This window comes from Oncorhynchus gorbuscha, linkage group LG20 (assembly GCF_021184085.1).
Source record: "Oncorhynchus gorbuscha isolate QuinsamMale2020 ecotype Even-year linkage group LG20, OgorEven_v1.0, whole genome shotgun sequence".
Lineage (NCBI taxonomy): Eukaryota > Metazoa > Chordata > Actinopteri > Salmoniformes > Salmonidae > Oncorhynchus > Oncorhynchus gorbuscha.
In genome coordinates, this window is record NC_060192.1 from 17,115,930 (window position 1) to 17,139,015 (window position 23,086).

Genomic DNA, 23,086 nt, shown 5'->3' on the forward strand with positions numbered 1-23,086 from the left:
AATACAGGTAACGAGTGGAGGACAGAGGAGCCTCTTAAAGAAGAAGTTACAGGTCTGTGAGAGCCAGAAATCTTGCTTGTTTGTAGGTGACCAAATACTTATTTTCCACCATAATTTGCAAACTGTATACAGTGTGGCAAAAAAGTATTTAGTCAGCCACCAATTGTGCAAGTTCTCCCACTTAAAAAGATGAGAGGCTTGTAATTTCATCATAGTTGAAGTGTACCTATGATTAAATTACAGGCCTCTCATCTTTTTTAAGTGGGAGAACTTGCACAATTGGTGGCTGACTAAATACTTTTTTGCCTGACTGTATACACAGTGAGGGGGGGAAAACATATTTGACCCCCTCTCAATCAGAAAGATTTCTGGCTCCCAGGTGTCTTTTATACAGGTAACTAGCTGAGATTAGGAGCACATTCTTAAAGGGAGTGCTCCTAATCTCAGTTTGTTACCTGTATAAAAGACACCTGTCCACAGAAGCAATCAATCAATAAGATTCCAAACTCTCCACCATGGCCAAGACCAAAGAGCTCTCAAAGGATGTCAGGGACAAGATGGTAGACCAACACAAGGCTGTGTACAAGACCACCAAGCAGCTTGGTGAGAAGGTGACAACAGGAAGAAACACAAAAGAACTGTCAATCTCGCTTGGCCTGGTGCTCCATGCAAGATCTCACCTCGTGGAGTTGCAATGATCATGAGAACAGTGAGGAATCAGCCCAGAACTACACGGGACTATCTTGTCAATGATTTCAAGGCAGCTGGGACCATAGTCACCAAGAAAACAATTGGTAACACACTATGCCGTGAAGGACTGAAATCATGTAGCGCCCGCAAGGTCCCCTGCTCAAGAAAGCACATATACATGCCCGTCTGAAGTTTGCCAATGAACTTCTGAATGATTCAGAGGACAACTGGGTGAAAGTGTTGTGGTCAGATGAGACCAAAATTGAGTTCTTTGGCATCAACTCACCGTGTTTGGAGGAGGAGGAATGCTGTCTATGACCCCAAGAACACCATCCCCCACTGTCAAACATGGAGGTGGAAACATTATGCTTTGGGGGTGTTTTTCTGCTAAGGGGATAGGACAAGTTCACCGCATCAAAGGGACGATGGACAGGGCCATGTACTGTCAAATCTTGGGTGAGAACCTCCTTCCCTCAGCCAGGGCATTGAACATGGGTCGTGGATGGGTATTCCAGCATGACAATGAACCAAAACACACGGCCAAGGCAACAAAGGAGCAGCTCAAGAAGAAGCACATTAAGGTCCTGGAGTGGCCTAGCTAGTCTCCAGACCTTAATCCCATAGAAAATCTGTGGAGGGAGCTGAAGGTTCGAGTTGCCAAACGTCAGCCTCAACCTTATGACTTGGAGAAAATCTGCAAAGAGGAGTGGGACAAAATCCCTCCTGAGATGTGTGCAAACCTGGTGGCCAACTACAAGAAATGTCTGACCTCTGATTGCCAACAAGGGTTTTGCCACCAAGTACTAAGTCATGTTTTGCAGAGGGGTCAAATACTTATTTCCCTGATTAAAATGCAAATCAATTTATAACATTCTTGACATGTGTTTTTCTGGATATTTTTTGTTGTTATTCTGTCTCCCACTGTTCAAATAAACCTACCATTAAAATTATAGACGGATCATTTCTTTGTCAGTGGGCAAATGTACAAAATCAGCAGGGGATCAAGTACTTTTTCCCCTCACTGTATATGTCCTCATCAATCTACACACAATACCCCATAACGACAAAGTGAAAACAGGTATTTAGATATTGCTGCAGGTGTATTAAAAAACAAATACCTTATTTACATAAGTATTCAAAACCTTTGCTATGAGACTCGAAATTGAGCTCCGGTGCATCCTGTTTCCATTGATCATCCTTTTGATGTTTCTACAAATTTGGAGTCCACCTGTGGTAAATTCTATTGATCGGACATGATTTGGAAAGGCACACACTTGTCTATATAATGTACGTCAGAGCAAAAACCAAGCCATGAGGTCGAAGGAACAATTCAGAGACAGGATTTCTGCAGCATTGACGGTCCCCAAGAACACAGTGGCCTCCATCATTCTTAAATGGAAGAAGTTTGGAAACACCAAGACTCTTCCTATAGCTGGGGCGGCAGGGTAGCCTAGTGGTTAGAGCGTTGGACTAGTAACCGGAAGGTTGCAAGTTCAAATCCCCGAGCTGACAAGGTACAAATCTGTCGTTCTGCCCCTGAACAGGCAGTTGGTTAGTTAACAGTTAGTTAACCCACTGTTCCTAGTCCGTCATTGAAAATAAGAATTTGTTCTTTACTGACTTACCTAGTTAAATATTTGTAAGTCGCTCTGGATAAGAGCATCTGCTAAATGACGTAAATGGTAAAATATCTAAAAAAAAATAGCTTACTGCTCAGTTTTGCCTGTGCGATCTGGGGGAAAGGGCCTTGGTCAAGGAGGTGAACAAGAACCCAACAGAGCTCTAGGGTTGCTCTGGAGATGGGAGAAACTTCCAGAAGGACAACCTTCTCTCCAGCACTCCACCAATCAAGCCTTTATAATATATGCCATTTAGCAGACACTTTTATCCAAAGCGACTTAGTCATGTGTGCATACATTCTACGTATGGGTGGTCCCGGGGATCGAACCCACTACCCTGGCGTTACAAGCGCCATGCTCTACCAACTGAGCTACAGAAGGACCTTATGGTAAAGTGGCCATGTAAAAGGCACATAACAACCTGCTTGGACTTTGCCAAAAGGCCCCTAACGGACTCTGAGAATCAAGATTCTTTGGTCTGATAAAACCAAGATTGAAATCTTTGGCCTGAATACCAAGCATCACGTCTGGAGAAACCTGGCACCATCCCTACAGTGAAGCATGGCAGTGGCAGCATCATGCTGTGGGGATGATTTTCAGGTCAGGGACTGGGAGACTTGTCAGGATCGAGGGAAAGATGAACGGAGCAAAGTACAGAGATCCTTGATGAAAACAGAGCACTCAGGACCTCCAGAGCACTCAGGACCTCAGACTGGGGTGAAGGTTCACCTTCCAGCTGGACAACGACCCTAAGCACACAGCCAAGACAATGGGTCTTGGGTCAACTGCCTCGTTCAGGGGCAGAACAACAGATTTTCACCTTGTCAGCCCAAGGGACTCAATCTTGCAACCTTATAGTCCAATCTTGCAACCAACTAGTACAACGCAATAATGACCTGCCTCTCTCGTTGCACTCCACAAGGAGACTGCCTGTTACGCGAATGCAGTAAGCCAAGGTAAGTTGCTAGCTAGCATTAAACGTATCTTATAAAAAAACTAGCAATCATAATCAGTAGTTAACTACACATGGTTGATGATATTATCTAGCGTGTCCGGCGTTGCATATAATCTGACTGAACATACAACATCTAAGTATCTGACTGAGTGGTGGTAGGCAGAAGCAGGCGTGTAAACATTCATTCAAACAGCACTTTCGTGCATTTTGCCAGCAGCTCTTCATTGTGCGTCACACATTGCGCTGTTTATGACTTCAAGCCTATCAACTCCCGAGATGAGGCTGGTGTAACCAAAGTGAAATGGCTAGCTACTTAGCCCAAGCTAATAGCGTGTCAAACGTCACTCACTCTGAGCCTTCTAGTAGTTGTTCCCATTGCTCTGCATGGGTAACGCTGCTTCGATGGTGGCTGTTGTCGTTGTGTTGCTGGTTCGAGCCCAGGGAGGAGCAAGGAGAGGGACGGAAGCTATACTGTTACACTGGCAATACTAAAGTGCCTATAAGGAACATCCAATAGTCAAAGGTTAATGAAATACAAATGGCATAGAGGGAAATAGTCCTATAATTCCTTTAATAACTACAACCTAAAACTTCTTACCTGGGAATATTAAAGACTCATGTTTAAAGGAACCACCAGCTTTCATATGTTCTCATGTTCTGAGCAAGGAACTGAAACGTTAGCTTTCTTACATAGCACATATTGCACTTTTACTTTCTCCAACACTTTGTTTTTGCATTATTTAAACCAAATTGAACATGTCATCATTTAAATGAGGCTAAATTGATTTTATTGATGTACTATATTAGGTTAAAATAAGTGTTCATTCGGTATTGATGTAATTGTCATTATTACAAATAAATAAATAATTCCCCGATTTTAAAATCGGTTCCGGCTTTTTTGGTCCTCCAATAATCGGTATCGGCGTTAAAAAAAAATCGTAATCAGTCGACCTCTACTAAAGAGGCCTTTCTACTGACTCTGAAAAACACCCAGGCTCCCTGCTCATCTGCGTGAACGTGCCTTAGGCATGCTGCAAGGAGGCATGTGGACTGCAGATGTGGCCAGGGCTATTAATTGCAATATCCTTACTGTGAGACACCTAAGACTGCGCTACAGGGAGACGGGACGGACAGCTGATCGTCCGCGCAGTGGCAGACCACGTGTAACAACACCTGCACAAGATCGGTACATCCGAACATCACACCTGCTGGACAGGTACAGGATGGCAACAACTGCCCGAGTTACACCAGGAACGCACAATCCCTCCATCAGTGCTCAGACTGTCCGCAATGGTCTGAGAGAGGCTGGACTGGACTGAGGGCTTGTAGGCCTGTTGTCTGGTGAGGACCTGCCTTACATCAGCGGCAACATCGTCTATGGGCACCAACCCACCGTCGCTGGACTAGACAGGACTGGCAAAAAGTGCTCTTCACTGATGAGTCGTGGTTTTGTCTCACCAGGGGTGATGTTCGGATTTGCGTTTATCGTCGAAGGAATGAGCGCTACACCAAGGCCTGTACTCTGGAGCGGGATCAATTTGGAGGTGGAGGGTCCGTCATGGTCTGGGGCGGTGTGTCACAGCATCATCGGACTGAGCTTGTTGTCATTGCAGGCAATCTCAACGCTGTGCGTTACAGGGAAGACATCCTCCTCCCTCATGTGGTACACTTCCTGCAGGCTCATTCTGACATGACTCTCCAGTGTGACAATGCTGGATCGGAGCGTGAAGGCTAGGGCCATTCCCCTCAGAGATGTCCGGGAACTTGCAGGTGCCTTGGTGGAAGAGTGGGGTAACATCTCACAGCAAGAACTGGCAAATCTGGTGCAGTCCATGAGGAGGAGATGCACTGCAGTACCTAATGCAGCTGGTGGCCACACTCGATGCTGACTGTTACTTTTGATTTTGACACCCTTCCTCCCCCTTTATTCAGGGACACATTATTCCATTTCTGTTAGTCACATGGTTGTGGAACTTGTTCAGTTTATGTCTGTTGTTGAATCTTGCTATGATCATACAAATATTTACACATGTTAAGTTTGCTGAAAATAAACTCTGTTGACAGTGAGACAACGTTTCTTTTTTTTCTGAGTTTAGCTGTGCAGCGACGCTCCGCATCCTACCTGACAGAGCTTGAGAGGATCTGCAGAGTAGAATGGGAGAAACTCGACTAAAGATTTGTTTTTAGTCGAGCAGTCAAAAATATATATTATGGCACGAGACGCCAGTCTGATTCACGCCTGTCTTTCAGTGGACTAATCCATTGTGGGGATGGCACACCAGTATCATCAGTAGTACATTTACTGTTAATTTCTGTTTCTAGTCTACAGTGTTTGTTTGGTTATGGTCATTTCTGTTAATAATGTTAAACTTATGTCTGTTTTTTACATCTTTCCCTCTTATCCTAACTAGTTCCTCAACGTAGCCTATTTGAAAAATCTTTCCAGCTATAACCACTCTGTGTGAAAGGGGGACAAAATGTCATGCTCTGATCCGGTGGAAACGTCATAAAATAGGCCTACCTGATTACTACTTATCCCTTGCGCAAATAGCATACAGCTACAGTATGTCTGTCCGGGACACTTATTTTATACAATGTTGCAAGTTTGCTAGCTCAAGCTTCAGTTGATACAATGTTTCAAGTTCCTTGCAGACAGACCATTCATAGCCAATGTGATTTATGGTATATTTATTTTTAACAGGATATTTTCTACCTGCAGGCTGAGATGTTTATTTGTTGGCTTTATGTGGGCTATTTCTACATAGTTGGCAATGCAATTGAAGTTACTTTCAGATTTTTTTTTACAAGCACATGATAATGATTTTGAGATACAAAGACTTTTATTATAAATTAAACTGTTCCACGAAAATGTGTATATAAAAATCATAACTGGCACACAGATTTTTAGGAATGGTAAGATAAATTGTGTCTCCAAATGGAAAATGTTGCAGAGGGCCAGAGAGACGAGTCTAGGAGGAGTCGGAAATGCCGGTGAGTAGTGCTGACAAAATTGAGAAAAGATGGTGAAGCAACAGCTGTGCTGGAATGCGAACAATTTGGGTGTCAGTTCTGATGGTATGAAGCGGAAAGATGAGGGTCAAGAACATAAGAAGAAGAGATCATAATACAGAAAGCAGTGGACCATCTAATAAAGAAAGCATAAAGAGGAAGGTAGGAAGCAAGAGTAATGATGTGTTGGAATGGAAAGTGGTGATCGTGTTTGATGAGACCACAGGGCCTCGCACCCTATCCAACTAACTAATGCTGTAGGTGAAGTGAAATGAGTTCATTGGAAATGGTAGATTTTGTTAATATTTTGTGGTAGCCAGGCTCGGCAAGAGAAAGTTCTATCAACAGAAAAGCTTAATGGGAAGAAGATGAAAAGTTATGTCCCCGGTGGTTATGCTAGATTGAGAGGATCCCAATATCTATGGGGGTCCCAATATCTATGTCCATAGACTATATTAAAGGAAATGTAAAAGGAGGAAGAGTGATTGAGGCCAAAAGGTTGATCAGTAGGACAGAAGGCTTTCACTTTGACCTATCAGTGCTGCTGAGGTTTGAGAAGGTTAAGCCTGGGAGAGTACAGATAGGATTCCTTAGTTTCAATGTCAGAGATTTTGCCCCATCCCCATTGAGGTGTTTTTAAATGCCAAAGAATGGGACATGTAGCTGCTCAATGTAAAGGAAAGAAAGGGTGTGGAGGGGAGCGATGTGAAGGTTGTGTTGTAAATGTGGGGGAGGGGGGCATAGTGCAGCATTTGGTGGGTGCCAGGTGAAGAGAAAGGCTCAGCGAAACAGTGCATTAGGAAAGTATTCAGATCCCTTCATTTCTTTTTCTCACATTTTGTTATGTTACAGCCTTATTCTAAAATGTATTAAAAACCAACAGGTTTTTAGAAATGTTTACAAATGTATAAAAAAATAAAAAATGATAGCATATTTACATAAGTATTCAGACCCTTCTCCCCCATTTGCTCAGTTTGACCGGGCCGCCAGCTCTACGATGAGTCTTGGTAGTTCCAAACTTCTTCGGTTTTTAAGAATTATGGAGGTCACTGTGTTCTTGGACCTTCAATGCTGCAGAAAGGTTTTGATACCCTTCCACGTGTCTGTGCCTCGACACAATGCTGTTTTGGAGCTCTACAAACAATTCCTTCGAAGTCATTGCTTGGTTTTTGCTCTGATATGCACTGTTAACTGTGGGACCATATTTGCTCCAGAGTGGCGCAGTGGTTTAAGGCACTGCATCTCAGTGCTTGAGGCATCACTACAGACACCCTGTTTCAAATCCAAGCTGTATCACAACCTGCCGTTGTTGGGAGTCCCATAGGGTGGCACACAATTGGCCCAGCGTCGTCCGGGTTTGGCGGGTGTAGGTCTTCATTGTAAATAAGAATTATTCTTAACTTCTTAAGGATGTCGCAGAATACAGTTCCCATGCAGGAACATCACTCAGTGGAATTTCAGAGCGCCACCTATAGTTTTTGATAAAACTCAAACTTTCATTAAAATACACATTCAAGGTAGTGAATTAAAGCTACACTTGTTGTGAATCTATCCACCAAGTCAGATTTGTAAAATGCTTTTCGGCAAGAGCATGAGAAGCTATTATCTGATAGCATGTACCCCCAAAATACTGCAACGTCACCTAACACGACAGATTTTGCGTTAGCCGGCGCTACCCAAAACGCAGAAGAGAAAAAAAAGACAAAAAGACATTACCGTTCTAAAGTTTGGGGTCACTTAGAAATGTTGTTGTTGAAAGAGAATCTCATTTTTTGTCATTTTTGTATTTAAAAAATACAAAAAATATCATTGATCCGAAATACAGTGTAGACATTGTTAATGTTGTTGTAAATGACTATTGTAGCTGGAAACTCCTAAATGGAATATCTACATGGGCATACAGAGGCCCATTTATCAGCAACCATCACTCCTGAGATCCAATGGCACGTTGCGTTAGCTAATCCAAATGTATCATTTTAAAAGGCTAATTGATCATTAGAAAACCTTTTTGCAATTGTTAGCACAGCTGGAAACTGTTCTGATTTAAAGAAGCAATGAAACTGGCCTTCTTTAGACTAGTTGAGTATCTGGAGCATCAGCATTTGTGGGTTTGATTACAGGCTCAAAATGACCAGAAACAAAGCTTGTCAGTCTATTCTTGTTCTGACAAATGAAGGCTATTCCATGCGAGAAATTGCCAAGAAACTGAAGATCTCACAACGCTGTGTACTACTCCCTTCACAGAACAGCGCAAACTGGCTCTAACCAGAATAGAAAGAGTGGGAGGCAAGGGGACAAGTACATTAGTGTCTAGTTTGAGAAACCGACGCCTCACAAGTCCTCAACTGGCAGCTACAGTAAATAGTACACTCCAAACACCAGTCTCAACGTCAACAGTATACGGCCATAAGCGACTCCAGGATGCTGGCCTTCTAGGCAGAGTTAAAAAGAAAAATCTCAGACTGGCCAATAAAAAGAAACTATTAAGATAGACAAAAGAACACAATCTTAATAGTTTCTTTTTATTGGCCAGTCTGAGATTTTTATTTTTATTTGCAACTCTGCCTAGAAGGCCAGCATCCTGGAGTCGGGTCTTCACTGTTGATGATATTTTAATGAACAACAAAATGTGCTTTTCATTTAAAAACAAGGACATTTCTTAGTGACTCCAAACTTTTGACTGTGTGTGTGTGTGTGTGTGTGTGTGTGTGTGTCTTACCAAATCAGGTGAAATCAATTGAATTTACCACAGGTGGTCTCCAAGTTGGTGAATCATCTCAAGATGGAAACAGAATGCTCCCGAGCTCAATTTCGAGTCTCATAGCAAAGGGTCTGAATGCTTAGGTACAGTGCCTTGCGAAAGTATTCGGCCCCCTTGAACTTTGCGACCTTTTGCCACATTTCAGGCTTCAAACATAAAGATATAAAACTGTATTTTTTTGTGAAGAATCAACAACAAGTGGGACACAATCATGAAGTGGAACAACATGTGTGTGGAATAATGGAGCAGCCATGGAATCTCATGTAGTAAGTGGACCTAATGTCGGGGCTTGTGTTCCTGCTGGTCCTGGCATGGTTTGAAGTTCTGCTCAGAAATCTTGCGCTCATGAATGTGCAGTGTCAAAGGACACTTTGAAAATGAATAAAGTCGATTTCAAAACTTTTAGTTGGTAAGGTTGTCAGTATAACTTTAATCCAGACAGGGCCCTCATCCCCGTCATTCGCAGGAGGAAAAGACGGAGGTATCGTGGACAACGTTTCGGGTGCCTTATAAAGATCCGTTGCCGAGAGGGTAATCTACCTTTACCATCGGTCCTATTAGCCAACGTACAATCAATCAATAATAAAATGGACAAACTTTCGAGCATGTATAACCTACAAACGGGACATTAAAAACTGTAATCTCTTATGGTTCACAGAGTCGTGGCTGAACAGCGACATGATTAATATACATTTTTGTAAATAACAGCTGGTGCATGATATCTAAGGAAGTCTCGAGCCATTGCTCGCCTGAGGTTGAGTTTCTCATGATAAGCTGCAGACCACGCTACCTCCTGAGAGAGTTCTCATCTGTATTCTTCGTAGCTGTTTACATACCACCTAAGTCAGAGGTTGGTACTAACATAGCATTGAATGAGCTGTATTCTGCCATAAGCAAACAAAAAACCGCTCACCCAGAGGCGGCGCTCCTACTAGCCGGGGACTTTAATGCAGGGAAACTTAAATCACTTTTACAGACTTTTTCTATCAACATGTTAAATGTGCAACCAGAGGGAATAGAACTCTGGACCACCTATACTCTACACACAGAGATGCATACAAAGCTCTCCCTTGCCCCCCATTTGGCAAATCTGACCATAATTCTATTGTGCTTACAAGCAAAAATTAAATCAGGAAGCACCAGTGACTAGATCAATAAAAGTGGTCAGATGAAGTAGATGCTCGCTACAGGACTGTTTTGCTAGCACAGACTGGAATATGTTCAGGGATTCCTCCAATGGCGTCATTGGCTTCATCAATAAGTGCATCAACGACGTCGTCCCCACAGTGACCGTACGTACATACCCCAACCAGAAACCATGGATTACAGGCAGCATCCGCACCCAGAGAGGAACCAGGCTATGTGGGGTGGAGATACAGGCCAACCATCAAACAAGCAAAGCGTCAATACAGGACTAAGATTGAGTCTTACTACACTGGCTCTGACGCTCGTCGGATGTGGCAGTGCCTGTCCAGTGACACGAGCCTACCAGACGAGCTAAACTACTTCTGTGCTCGCTTCGAGGCAAATAACACTGAAACATGCATGAAAGCACCAGCTGTACCGGAAGACTGTGTGATCACGCTCTCCGCAGCCGATGTAAGACCTTTAGACAGGTCAACATTCACAAGGCTGCAGGGCCAGACGGATTACCAGGCCATGTACTGCGACCATGCGCTGTCCAACTGGCAAGTGTCTTCACTGACATTGTCAACCTCTCCCTGTCCGAGTCTGTAATACCAACATGCTTCAAGCAGACCACCATAGTCCCTGGGCCCAAGAACACTAAGGTAATCTGCCTAAATGACTACCGATCCATAGCACTCATGTCTGTAGCCATGAAGTGCTTTGAAAGGCTGGCCGTGGCTCACATCAACACCATTATCCCAGAAAACATAGACCCACTCCAATTTGCATACCGCCCCAACAGATCCACAGATGATGCAATCTCTATTGTACTCCACACTGCCCTTTCCCACCTAGACAGAAGGAACACCTATGAGAAAATGCTATTCATTGACTACAGCTCAGAGTTCAACACCATTGTGCCCACAAAGCTCATCAATAAGCTAAGGACCCTGGGACTAAACACGTCCCTCTGCAACTGCATCCTGGAATTCCTGATGGGCCGCCCCCAGTTGGTAAGGGTAGGTATCAACACATCCGCCATGCTGATCCTCAACAAAGTGGGCCCCTCGGGGGTGCATGCTCTGCCCCCTCTTGTACTCCCTGTTCACTCATGACTGCATGGCCAGGCATGACTCCAACACCATCATTAAATTTGCCGATGACACAACAGTGGTTGCCCTGATCACAAACAACAACGACACAGCCTATAGGGAGGAGGTCAGAGACCTGGCTGTGTGGTGCCAGGACAACAACCTCCCTCAACGTGGTCAAGGCAAAGGAGATGATTGTGGACTACAGGAAAAAGAGGACCGAGCATGCCCCCATACTTAAATTCACACAGGACACCAGATAGGACAGGAGAAGTACTCCAGATATAACAAACTGACCCTAGCCCCCCCGACACATAAACTACTGCAGCATAAATACTGGAGGCTGAGACAGGAGGGTTCAGAAGACACTGTGGCCCCATCCGATGACACCCCCGGACAGGGCCAAACAGGAAGGATATAACCCCACCCACTTTGCCGAAGCACAGCCCCCACACCACTAGAGGGATATCTTCAACCACCAACTTACAAGGCTGAGTATAGCCCACAAAGATCTCCGCCACGGCACAACCCAAGGGGGGGGGGGGGGGCAACCCAGACAGGAAGATCACATCAGTGACTCAGCCCCTGTAATAGGGTTAGAGGCAGAGAATCCCAGTGGAAAGAGGGGAACCGGCCAGGCAGAGACAGCAAGGGCGGTTCGTTGCTCCAGAGCCTTTCCGTTCACCTTCCCACTCCTATGCCAGACCACACTCAATCATATGACCCACTGAAGAGATGAGTCTTCAGTAAAGACTTAAAGGTTGAGACCGAGTTTGCGTCTCTGACATGGGTAGGCAGACCATTCCTTAAAAATGGAGCTCTATAGGAGAAAGCCCTGCCTCCAGCTGTTTGCTTAGAAAATCTAGGGACAATTAGGAGGCCTGCGTCTTGTGACCGTTGCGTACGTGTAGGTATGTACGGCAGGACCAAATCAGAGAGATGGGTAGGAGCAAGACCATGTAATGCTTTGTAGGTTAGCAGTAAAACCTTGAAATCAGCCCTTGCCTTGACAGGAAGCCAGTGTAGGGAGGCTAGCACTGGAGTAATATGATCAAATTGTTTGGTTCTAGTCAGGATTCTAGCAGACGCATTTAGCACTAACTGAAGTTTATTTAGTGCTTTATCCGGGTAGCCGGAAAGTAGAGCATTGCAGTAGTCTAACCTAGAAGTGACAAAAGCATGGATACATATTTCTGCATCATTTCTGGACAGAAAGTTTCTGATTTTTGCAATGTTACATAGATGGAAAAAAGCTTTCCTTGAAACAGTCTTGATATGTTCTTCAAAAGAGAGATCAGGGTCCAGAGTAATGCCGAGGTCCTTCAGTTTTATTTGAGACGACTGTGCAACCATTAAGATTGTCAGATTCAACAGAAGATCTCATTGTTTCTTGGGACCTAGAACAAGCATCTCTGTTTTGTCCAAGGTTTAAAAGTAAAAAGTTTGCAGCCATCCACTTCCTTATGTCTGAAACACATGCTTCTAGCGAGGGCAATTTTCGGCTTCACCATGTTTCATTGAAATGTACAGCTGTGTGTCATCTGCATAGCAGTGAAAGTTAACATTATGTTTTCGAATTATATCCCCAAGAGGTAAAATATATAGTGAAAACAATAGTGGTCCTAAAACGGAACCTTGAGGAACACCGAAATTTACAGTTGATTTGTCAGAGGAGAAACCATTCACAGAGACAAACTGATATCTTTCCGACAGATAAGATCTAAACCAGGCCAGAACTTGTCCGTGTAAACCAATTTGGGTTTCCAATCTCTCCAAAAGAATGTGGTGATCGATGGTATCAAAAGTAGCACTAAGGTCTAGGAGCACGAGGACAGATGCAGAGCCTCGGTCTGATGCCATTAAAAGGTCATTTTACCACCTTCACAAGTGCAGTCTCAGTGCTGTGATGGGGTCTAAAACCAGACTTAAGCATTTCGTATACATTGTTTGTCTTCAGGAAGGCAGTGAGTTGCTGCGCAACAGCCTTTTCTAAAATATTTGAGAGGAATGGAAGATTCGATATAGGCCGATAGTTTTTTATATTTTCTGGGTCACGGTTTGGCTTTTTCAAGAGAGGCTTTATTACTGCCACTTTTAGTGAGTTTGGTACACATCCGGTGGATAGAAAGCCGTTTATTATGTTCAACATAGGAGGGCCAAGCACAGGAAGCAGCTCTTTCATTAGTTTAGTTGGAATAGGGTCCAGTATGCAGCTTGAAGGTTTAGAGGCCATGATTATTTTCACCATTGTGTCAAGAGATATAGTACTAAAACACTTGAGCGTCTCTCTTCATCCTAGGTCCTGGCAGAGTTGTGCAGACTCAGGACAACTGAGCTTTGAAGGAATACGCAGATACAAAGAGGAGTCCGTAATTTGCTTTCTAATAATCATGATCTTTTCCTCGAAGTTCATGAATTTATTACTGCTGAAGTGAAAGCCATCCTCTCTTGGGGAATGCTGCTTTTTAGTTAGCTTTGCAACAGTATCAAAAAACAATTTCGGATTGTTCTTATTTTCCTCAATTAAGTTGGAAAAATAGGATGATCGAGCAGCAGTAAGGGCTCTTCGATACTGCACAGTACTGTCTTTCCAAGCTAGTCGGAAGACTTCCAGTTTGGTGTGGCGCCATTTCCGTTCCAATTTTCTGGAAGCTTGCTTCAGAGCTCGGGTATTTTCTGTGTACCAGGGAGCTAGTTTCTAGGGTATAGCTCAAGGTTAAATTGAGTTCCTCTGTTTGGTGGTTAACTGATTGTTGTCCTCTGGCGTCCTTTGGTAGACAGAGGGAGTCTGGAAGGACGACATCAAGGAATATTTGTGTTGTCTGTGAATTTATAGCACGACTTTTGATGTTCCTTGGTTGGGGTCTGAGCAGATTATTTGTTGCAATTGCAAACGTAATAAAATGGTGGTCCGACAGTCCAGGATTATGAGGAAAAACATTAAGATCCACAACATTTATTCCATGGGACAAAACTAGGTCCAGAGTATGACTGTGACAGTGAGTGGGTCCAGAGACCTGTTGGACAAAACCCACTGAGTCGATGATGGCTCCGAAAGCCTTTTGGAGTGGGTCTGTGGACTTTTCCATGTGAATATTAGTCATCAAAGATTAAATATTAAAGTCACCAAAGATTGCATACTCACCAGCCATGTCATCCATTGAGCATTTTTGGGATGCTGTGGATTTATGTGTATGATGGCGTGTTTCAGTTAATGGCTGATACTCCACATTCCACAGGCCACAATCAACAGCGCGGTCAACTTTAAGCGAAGGAGATGTCATGCTGCTTGAGGCAAATGGTGGTCACACGAGATACTAACTGGTTTTCTGATCCACGCGCCTATCTTATTTTTTTTAAGGTACCTTTGTCCAGCAGAAGCATATCTGTATTCCCAGTCGAGAAATCCCTAGATTAGGGCCTAATGAATTTATTTAAATTGACTGACTTCCTTATGAACTGTAACTGAGTAAAAATCTTTGAAATTGTTGCATTTAATATTTTTGCTCAGTGTCGATCATTCTCTCTAACCCATATTTAAAACTAATCATTTAGCCTTTTAACTACACAAGTCAGTTAAGAACAAATTCTTATTTACAATGACGGCCTACCGGGTTAACTGCCTTGTTCAGGGGCAGAACAACAGATTTTTACCTTGTCAGCTCGGCGATTAGATCCAGCAACCTTTCAGTTACTGGCCCAATGCTCTAACCACTAGGCTACCTACCGCCCCATAACACTGTAATCACTACTTCTAGGCCACTTATATCATTTTAAACATAGTAAAACGTGCTCAAATCAATTAGTTTCCAACAATATGAAGAGTTGTCCTCTGTGATATTTTTGTGGCAAACACAAAGCTTTGTGTTCAGGACATAAAGTTAATTTATTTGACACATTTTTGGTAGTTTTACTTTAGTGCCTTAATGCAAACCGGATGCATGTTTAGAAATATGTGTATTCTTTACAGGCTTCCTTCACTGTGTCCGTTAGTTGGGTTAGTATTGTGGAGTAACTACAATGCTTTTGATCCATTCTAGTTTTTTCCAATCACAGCCATTACTCTATAACTGTTTAAGTCACCATTGGCCTCATGGTTAAATTCCTGAGTGGTTTTCTTCCTCTCCGACAACTGAGTTAGGAAGGACTCCTGTATCTTTTCTAGCGTCTGGGTGTATTGATACACCATCCAAAGTGCACTAAATAACTTCAAGTTAAAAGGAATATTCAATGTCTGCTTCTTTTTTTTCATCTACCAATAGGTGCCCTTCTTTGGCATTGGAAAAGCTCCCTGGTCTTTGTGGTTGAATCTGTGTTTGAAATTCACTACTCGACCGAGGGACCTTACAAGTATCTGTATGTGTGGGGTACAGAGATGAGGTAGTCATTCAGATATCATGTTAAACACTTATTGCACACACAGTGAGTCCATGCAACTTATTATGTGAATTGTTAAGCACATTTATACTCATTTACGCTAGCCATAACAAAGGAGTGTAATACTTATTGACTCGAGACATTTCAGCTTTAAAATGTTTTATTAATTTGTAAAAATGTCTAAAAACACTTCCACTTTGACATTATGGAGTATTGTGTGTAGGCCAGTGATGATAAAATCACATTTTAATCTATTTTAAAGTGAGGCTGTAAGACAACAAAATGTGGAAAAAGTCAAGGGTGTGAATACTTTCTGAAGGCTCTGTAGCTACAAACCATATGTTTTTGACATGCACCATTCTCTTCACAACACCACCTTGATAATTATCCCAGTAAGGGAACAGGTCACATCTAAAAAAAAAAACACACAATCTTCTTCCTGTACGACATGGAATAATCCACACTGCACAAAAGCAAAGTCGACGGACCAACAACACGAAGAAAAAACATTCACTGTTTTTATACCTTATTGAGAAGTGAAAGAAATGACTGCTGTGAGCTTGGCAGTAACTAGTGGGTTGTGACATCGTTGTGTGTGCCGCAGATAGCTTCCGCTACTCCTGTGACATCTGCGGGAAGAAATACAAGTACTACAGCTGCTTCCAGGAGCATCGTGACCTGCATGCTGTTGACGGTAATGGACTTGCCTACCTAACCTCTCTTCTCCTCCTTTTACTTTCCATTTTTTTGTTCCCACTAGGCCTTTCTATTCGGTGTCTGTTTTTGAATTCAAATGGGAACTTGTTCCGTCTCCGTGGCGATGTTGACTTGACTTGCAGTTCCATAAAAGTTTGTGGTTTTGTTAATGAATTCCTTGGAAGTTGAGCATGTAAAGTCCCTAGTAAAAGGAAGATCTCAAATGCTTAAAACAGGAAACTAGCCAGTCACAGGGCTGATATTTGTAATAATAATGTAATTGCTCTTAAGCAATTTGATTGAACCTTCACTTCCACGGCTACTGCTGCTCTAAAGAAAGTACCCTTGACCCCTTCCTCCATATCGCTCTCGGTCTCCCCCTCTACCCCCAGACCCATATGAGCAGGTGGTTCTAGGACCTGTGGAAGACCTCAAGGAGGAGCCGCCAGTGGAACCATTCCAGAAAATGGGACCAAGTAAGGCTGCGCTGCATGCTGGTCTGCTGTTGCTTGGCATATTTGGGTTTTGCTATTGGGCACACCATATTGTGCGAGATATACACTGAGTGTGCAAAACATTAAGAACACAATCCTAATATTGAGTTGCACCCCCTTTTACCCTCAGAACAGCCTCAATTAGTCGGGGGCATGGACTACAAGGTGTCGAAAGTGTTCCACAGGGATGCTGGTCCATGTTGACTAATGCTTCCCACAGTTATGTCAAGTTGGCTGGATGTCCTTTGGGTGGTGGACCATTCTTGATACACATGGAAAACTGTTGCGTGAGAAAAACTGGCACCTACTACCATACCCCGTTTAAAGGCACTTAAATCTTTTGTCTTGCCCATTCACCCTCTGAATGGCACACATACACCTTCCATGTCTCAATTGTCTCGAAGCTTACAAATTCTTCTTTAACCTGTCTCCTCCTCTTCATCTACACTGATTTTGAAGTGGATTTAACAGGTGACATCAATAAGGGATCATAGCTTTCACCTAGTCAGTCTATCATCTGTGTTTTGTACAGTCAGTGTACACTGCAAAGTGGTTGATTATGTATCTGAAATCCATCCTTTTGCAGTGTGTTAAGGCAATGTTATTAGTTTTAGCATGTAGTGCTTTACCTCATGGATGCAATGTATTTGGCTCTGAGGATAGATATTAGTAGATTATATCCCATCATGAGCGTAATACAATATGATTGGATTTGGGGAATAATTCAGGCTCAATTTCCCCAGCACTGAAAATGAAGGGAACCATTTCAGGGAACCACCAGAGATGCTACACATGTTGCTCTTCTATCATTACAGGAAGTTATTTTTATTGAATGCAAGTAATGTGACATTTTGAGTAAACTTTTGTTAAATTTCTCCCACAGAAACTGGGAGCTACGTGTGTGAGTTCTGTGGGAAGCAGTACAAGTACTTCAACCCATACCAGGAACATGTGGCTCTTCACCAACCAACGAGTAAGTCATCTCACAGGTCTACGGAAGGGACTAGTCATCTGTAGTAGTCTAACCTCCCAAACTCTCGTCACCTGTGTTAGGTCATCGGTTCAGTTAAAGTAGGTCGATAAGTTGGCACTTATTTGTTTGATGGTACTGACACACCTCTCTACCCACAGATTGGTCCTTCGATAATATGAAGTCGCCTCGGTCACGTGGAAGTGTGGGTGGAAACATGGACGTCAGCAAGTACAGTGCCACTAAATTAGAAACCGGTATGGACAACGGAGCGAGGCTGTGAATGTATATAGAGTGACAACCAAAGAAGGTGTCCCAAACCACTTAAAGATGTAAACTTTTAGACCTTAAAATGGACCGGAGAGTTTATAATGAAGTGGGCAGGTTCAAACTCTAACTGTCGTTATGTAACATTGTGATATCACTGTAAAGCAAAAGGCTACAACCTCCTCCCGCAGATCGTTTTGTCTCAACTTTCTCTGCTGTGATCCGAAGCACTCCCTCACTCGTCTGGTCTGTCATATCTCTCACCTGATCAGTTCCTCTGTCTCCACTGACTAGTCTGTCTAAGCAGAGCTATTTAAAGCTTGACACACTCCTCTAGCACAGAATAAGAATAGTAGGACTCTTATTCAAATGCTATGGGTGAATATTCCCTTTTTTTATTGAATCCGGTGACGAAAAAGCAATGAATCATCCCAAGGTGACACTCAATATGCAGTACCCATGATGGTCATTTCACTGGATCAGAATTGTGTGGGCTTCAGAAAGCAGATATTGCATCATTATTGTATGATACGTTATGTAGCCACCTGTTTTTCACCCATGTCAGAGGACCACACACAAAAGTAATGTTGTTTTTTTGGGATCTATCTGGACTGTTTTTACACACCAAGTAAGAAACCTTTTTGGAGAGCGCAATGGGTTTTCTTTGGGTGTTGTCAGTTAAAACATTGTATTTATTCATACTTTTTTAAATTTAGTGTGTTACTTCTCTATTATTTATCTTATTTTCTTTCTCTCTGCATTGTTGGGAAGGGCCCGTAAGCATTTCACTGTTAGTCTACACCAGTTGTTTACCAAGCATGTGACTAATACAATTTGATTTGATATATTCCACAGACAGTCCCTTCAGTCGGAAAATAGAGAGCAAAACCCAGTCCAGCTTGGTGGACACCAACAGTTCCCAGAACTCAAGCGGTGAGCACTGAGGCGCTTCTCATTAGCTGTATACTTGTGCATTTTATGAATGTCTCTCTGCACATTGCAGTATATTTTCAGTTGGGCAACTCTGACAATCATTAGCTGTGAATGTCAATACATAGGGAGACGATGTGTTCTTACTGAGACCTGGGTAGAACATGGAGGTAGATGGAGAGTGAATCAGGCAGAAATGTGAGTGTTGGTGGATTAGTGCAGTTTTTCCCAACCCATGTCCTCGAGTACCCCCAACAGTACACAGTTTTATTAGAACTCTGGACATGCACACCTGATTCAACTTGTCAACTAATCATCAAACCCTCAATGAGTTGAATGAGTTTGTGTTGAGAGTGTTTGTCAAGGGCTACAACGAAACTATGTACTGTTGGGGGTACTTGAGGACCAGGGTTGGGAAACATTGGCTTAGAGTCCAAGCATATAACCACATTCAAATCAAGGCTGTAGTCTGATTCTCTACCCTGCTTTCTGAAGTATACACTCGTTTGCTCCCCCTTGTGGATTCAAAAATAATGGATTGGTCTAGGAAATGTAGTGGAAACATCCTCAGTCTAGCCAATGCCTACATCAATCGAATGCTTTTAAATCCACAAGGGGAGGAGAAAAAGTGCACGCTGAAAGGGTAGGGAATTTTATCTGAAAACCAATGTAGTGTGTCTGAGTCTGTCACTCACTTCCTCTCACTCAGGTACTCCAAGCCCCCTGGTGACCGGTTCGTTCCCTGCGTCACAGAGTGAGTCCACTCCTCTCTCTACCTGCCTGCCTGCAAACACAAACAAATTTCACCCTCTCCATTGAGTTTATTTTGACCATAATGAGAAACAGCTGCTGCTACTCGTCATTTTACCCTGTTCATTTGGGCTTGTCACACTTGCACCTCCATTTAGGCAGTGATTGTGACCGTGTAGTACTTGATGTGAAGGGTTGAATTTAGGCCGGTTAACCCATGGAGAATGGAAGAGACTAGGTGTTGGATGACTGTTTTAAGTGGTGTCATGACATGAGATGAGGGACTATTTTTGCTGACCCATACTTTACCCCAGCTGGGCATAATGATTCTGTGCCTTTCAACAATAACCTGTTTCAGTTGACAAGCCAGGTGGGAAAATGTCATGAAAAACCAATGCAATCAAACCTATGCAATCAAAACAAATTACCAAATAAATTAGCCACAAAGTACTTCACAACAATCAGGACCTAATGCTGCTAGAACCCCAAAGACAAAGCGACAGAGACAATGTCACTAGGTAGGAAGACTCAATCACCCTTAAATGGCATACATAGATAATAAAATATTAAATTAAGTAGGTTGAACATGTCCCTGTATTTTTATATGCGGTAAAATTAAACTTTGCCGGCAGTGACCTAGATCTAGCGACGCTCCGGGAATAGACTGGACAGGTCTACGGTGGATGTGCTCTTTCTCATGCTACGGGAAGCCTCATTCTGGGCCTTGTGTTTCTAGAACCCTACACATGTGGCGCCTGTGGCATCCCGTTCCAGTTCTACAACAACCTGCTGGAGCACATGCAGTCCCACGCTGGTGAGTTACCTGCACCTAGAGGGAGATTACCCAACTGGCTCTACTCATGGAGTGAAGTCGTCAAATGGCTGGGAGGCAAGCTTTCAGCTTGATCAAGTTGGTCTCAGTCCAAGTTGAAGTTGAATTATACGCTTGTTAATGGCTTGATACTTTGATATTCTTTCAAACTACACCTTCATTTTGGAATAGTTTGACACAAACAGCTGCTGTATATCACACGATAAGGTTAAGATATATATCACACATCATATGTTTTACATATTACATTAATTACGCACTTTATTTGTCTTATGACCAGTGTCACCCCTGTAGTTTTATCCTTTGGTTAATTATTGGTTGTTTACTAACCCCATCTAACTGTTAGCCACTAGTTAACCCTCAGCTTTTAGCGTGGTGTGTGGTTGTGAGGCCAGTTGGACTTTGGAGGCAGATTATGGTAGTAAAAGTAACATTCACTTTTCTGTCAACAGCGCTGTTTGACATTCCTGCAGTCAGCATGCCAATTGCCCACTCCCTCAAAATGTGAGATATTTGTGGCATTGTGTTGTGGCAAAACTGCTCATTTTAAAGTGGCCAATATTGTCCTCAGCACAAGGTGCACCTGTGTAATCAGCTACTTGATTTGCCACACCTGTCAGGTGGATGAATTGTCTTGGCAAAGGAGAAATGCTCACTAACAGGGATGTAAACAAATTTGTGCACAAGCTTTTTGTGCATATGAAACATTTCTGGGATTTTTTATTTCAGGTCCTGAATGGGACCAACACTTTACATGTTGCGTTTATATTTTGGTTCAGTGTATATGGCCCTATAACAATGAACCAATTACTAACACTTTAGCTATTAGCCTTTAGCTATCCCTCTGTAGCTTGTAGCGGTTAGATACTGTAACCCTAGCTTAACAGTTAACCAACCTTCTGTCTGTTTCCCCTCAGCGGATAATGAAAAGCATACCAAAGGGGAGTCTCCAAAGACATCACCGGGCCCAGCCTCACAGGACCAGTTATGGAGGTCCCCCCAGCCCCAGCATCAGGCCCAAGCTCAAATAGTTCAAGTCCAGATACAGGCTCAATCCCAGGCTGCACAGAGAAAACACTCCATCAACCGTGAGTAGGCTACGAATCATTCAATATCGCTGTTATAGTCAATGCTGCCTATGAATAAACAGGGTTTCCACCCACTCTTGAAAATGTGCTATGGTGATGAAATTTCACTTGTGTTATAAAATACATTTTACCAGAACATGATTCGTATTTCGTAACCTAATAAATCCGATAAGCACCAAGCTCTGTTGACAGAGCGGTGCCATTTCTTTTGCAGAAACTTCTCTGAGGATTTTACATGTTGTGGTTGTAGTCTGCAGAGTTGTTTCTGCAGGTCGCAAAAATCAAAATAAGCATGGCACAATCTAAATGAAATGTAAAAGGCTTTGCAAGTAAAAAGCTTGCCGTATGCTCAGTGCTCCGTTGACATGTCAGAGAGAGGCTTGTTTTTGTAAGAAATTTTCTGAACAGAATAGGAATTTAATATGAAAAGCGTATTCTAAAATATAAAAATGCATGACGTCTCAAAATCAATATCCATCTTACCTCTATATTGTTTTATGTCCTCCGGATTCCAGAAGAAAGATGATGTGTTCTATGGTAAGCCTGTCGGTTAGCCTGTCGGTTAGCCTGTCGGTTAGCCTGTCGGTTAGCATTTTACATTTACATTACATTTAAGTCATTTAGCAGACGCTCTTATCCAGAGCGACTTACAAATTGGTGCATTCACCTTATGACATCCAGTGGAACAGCCACTTTACAATAGTGCATCTAAATATTTTAAGGGGGGAGGGGGGTGAGAAGGATTACTTTATCCTATCCTAAGTATTCCTTAAAGAGGTGGGGTTTCAGGTGTCTCCGGAAGGTGGTGATTGACTCCGCTGTCCTGGCGTCGTGAGGGAGTTTGTTCCACCATTGGGGAGCCAGAGCAGCGAACAGTTTTGACTGGGCTGAGCGGGAACTGTACTTCCTCAGTGGTAGGGAGACGAGCAGGCCAGAGGTGGATGAACGCAGTGCCCTTATTTGGGTGTAGGGCCTGATCAGAGCCTGGAGGTACTGAGGTGCCGTTCCCCTCACAGCTCCGTAGGCAAGCACCATGGTCTTGTAGCGGATGCGAGCTTCAACTGGAAGCCAGTGGAGAGAGCGGAGGAGCGGGGTGACGTGAGAGAACTTGGGAAGGTTGAACACTAGACGGGCTGCGGCGTTCTAGCATTCTCGCACAGCATCCAGCCTATGTGACGCAATGCCATAATCCTGATTAATTACCACTTTTTTTTCTCTGGTCTCCATTGATTTAGTCACCTTCATTTTGGCCAAATCTCCAATAACCTTTGAATGGATTATGATAGAGACGTGATTATTTTACCCCCGTGTCAAAATATGTGTGTTTTTGATTGGACACCCTAATTAAACACACTTTGGCCACACTGCCTATGAATACATACTTTATCTCTCTTGCTTAAACTCTTTCTCCTATCTCTACCTCCCTTTC

General features: G+C 43.1%; 1 protein-coding gene across 1 annotated transcript in view; it reads left to right on the forward strand.

The window, feature by feature from the left end:
* LOC124006816 (zinc finger protein 618-like) overlaps nt 1–23,086 on the forward strand; it is a 44,751-nt gene that overhangs the window by 15,975 nt on the left and 5,690 nt on the right. The window contains exons 5-12 of the mRNA XM_046316990.1: nt 16,235–16,324; nt 16,719–16,802; nt 17,704–17,793; nt 17,952–18,047; nt 18,913–18,990; nt 19,697–19,741; nt 20,474–20,551; nt 21,487–21,657. Coding sequence (XP_046172946.1) covers nt 16,235–16,324; nt 16,719–16,802; nt 17,704–17,793; nt 17,952–18,047; nt 18,913–18,990; nt 19,697–19,741; nt 20,474–20,551; nt 21,487–21,657 — 732 coding nt within the window. The remainder of the gene's footprint in view (nt 1–16,234; nt 16,325–16,718; nt 16,803–17,703; nt 17,794–17,951; nt 18,048–18,912; nt 18,991–19,696; nt 19,742–20,473; nt 20,552–21,486; nt 21,658–23,086) is intronic.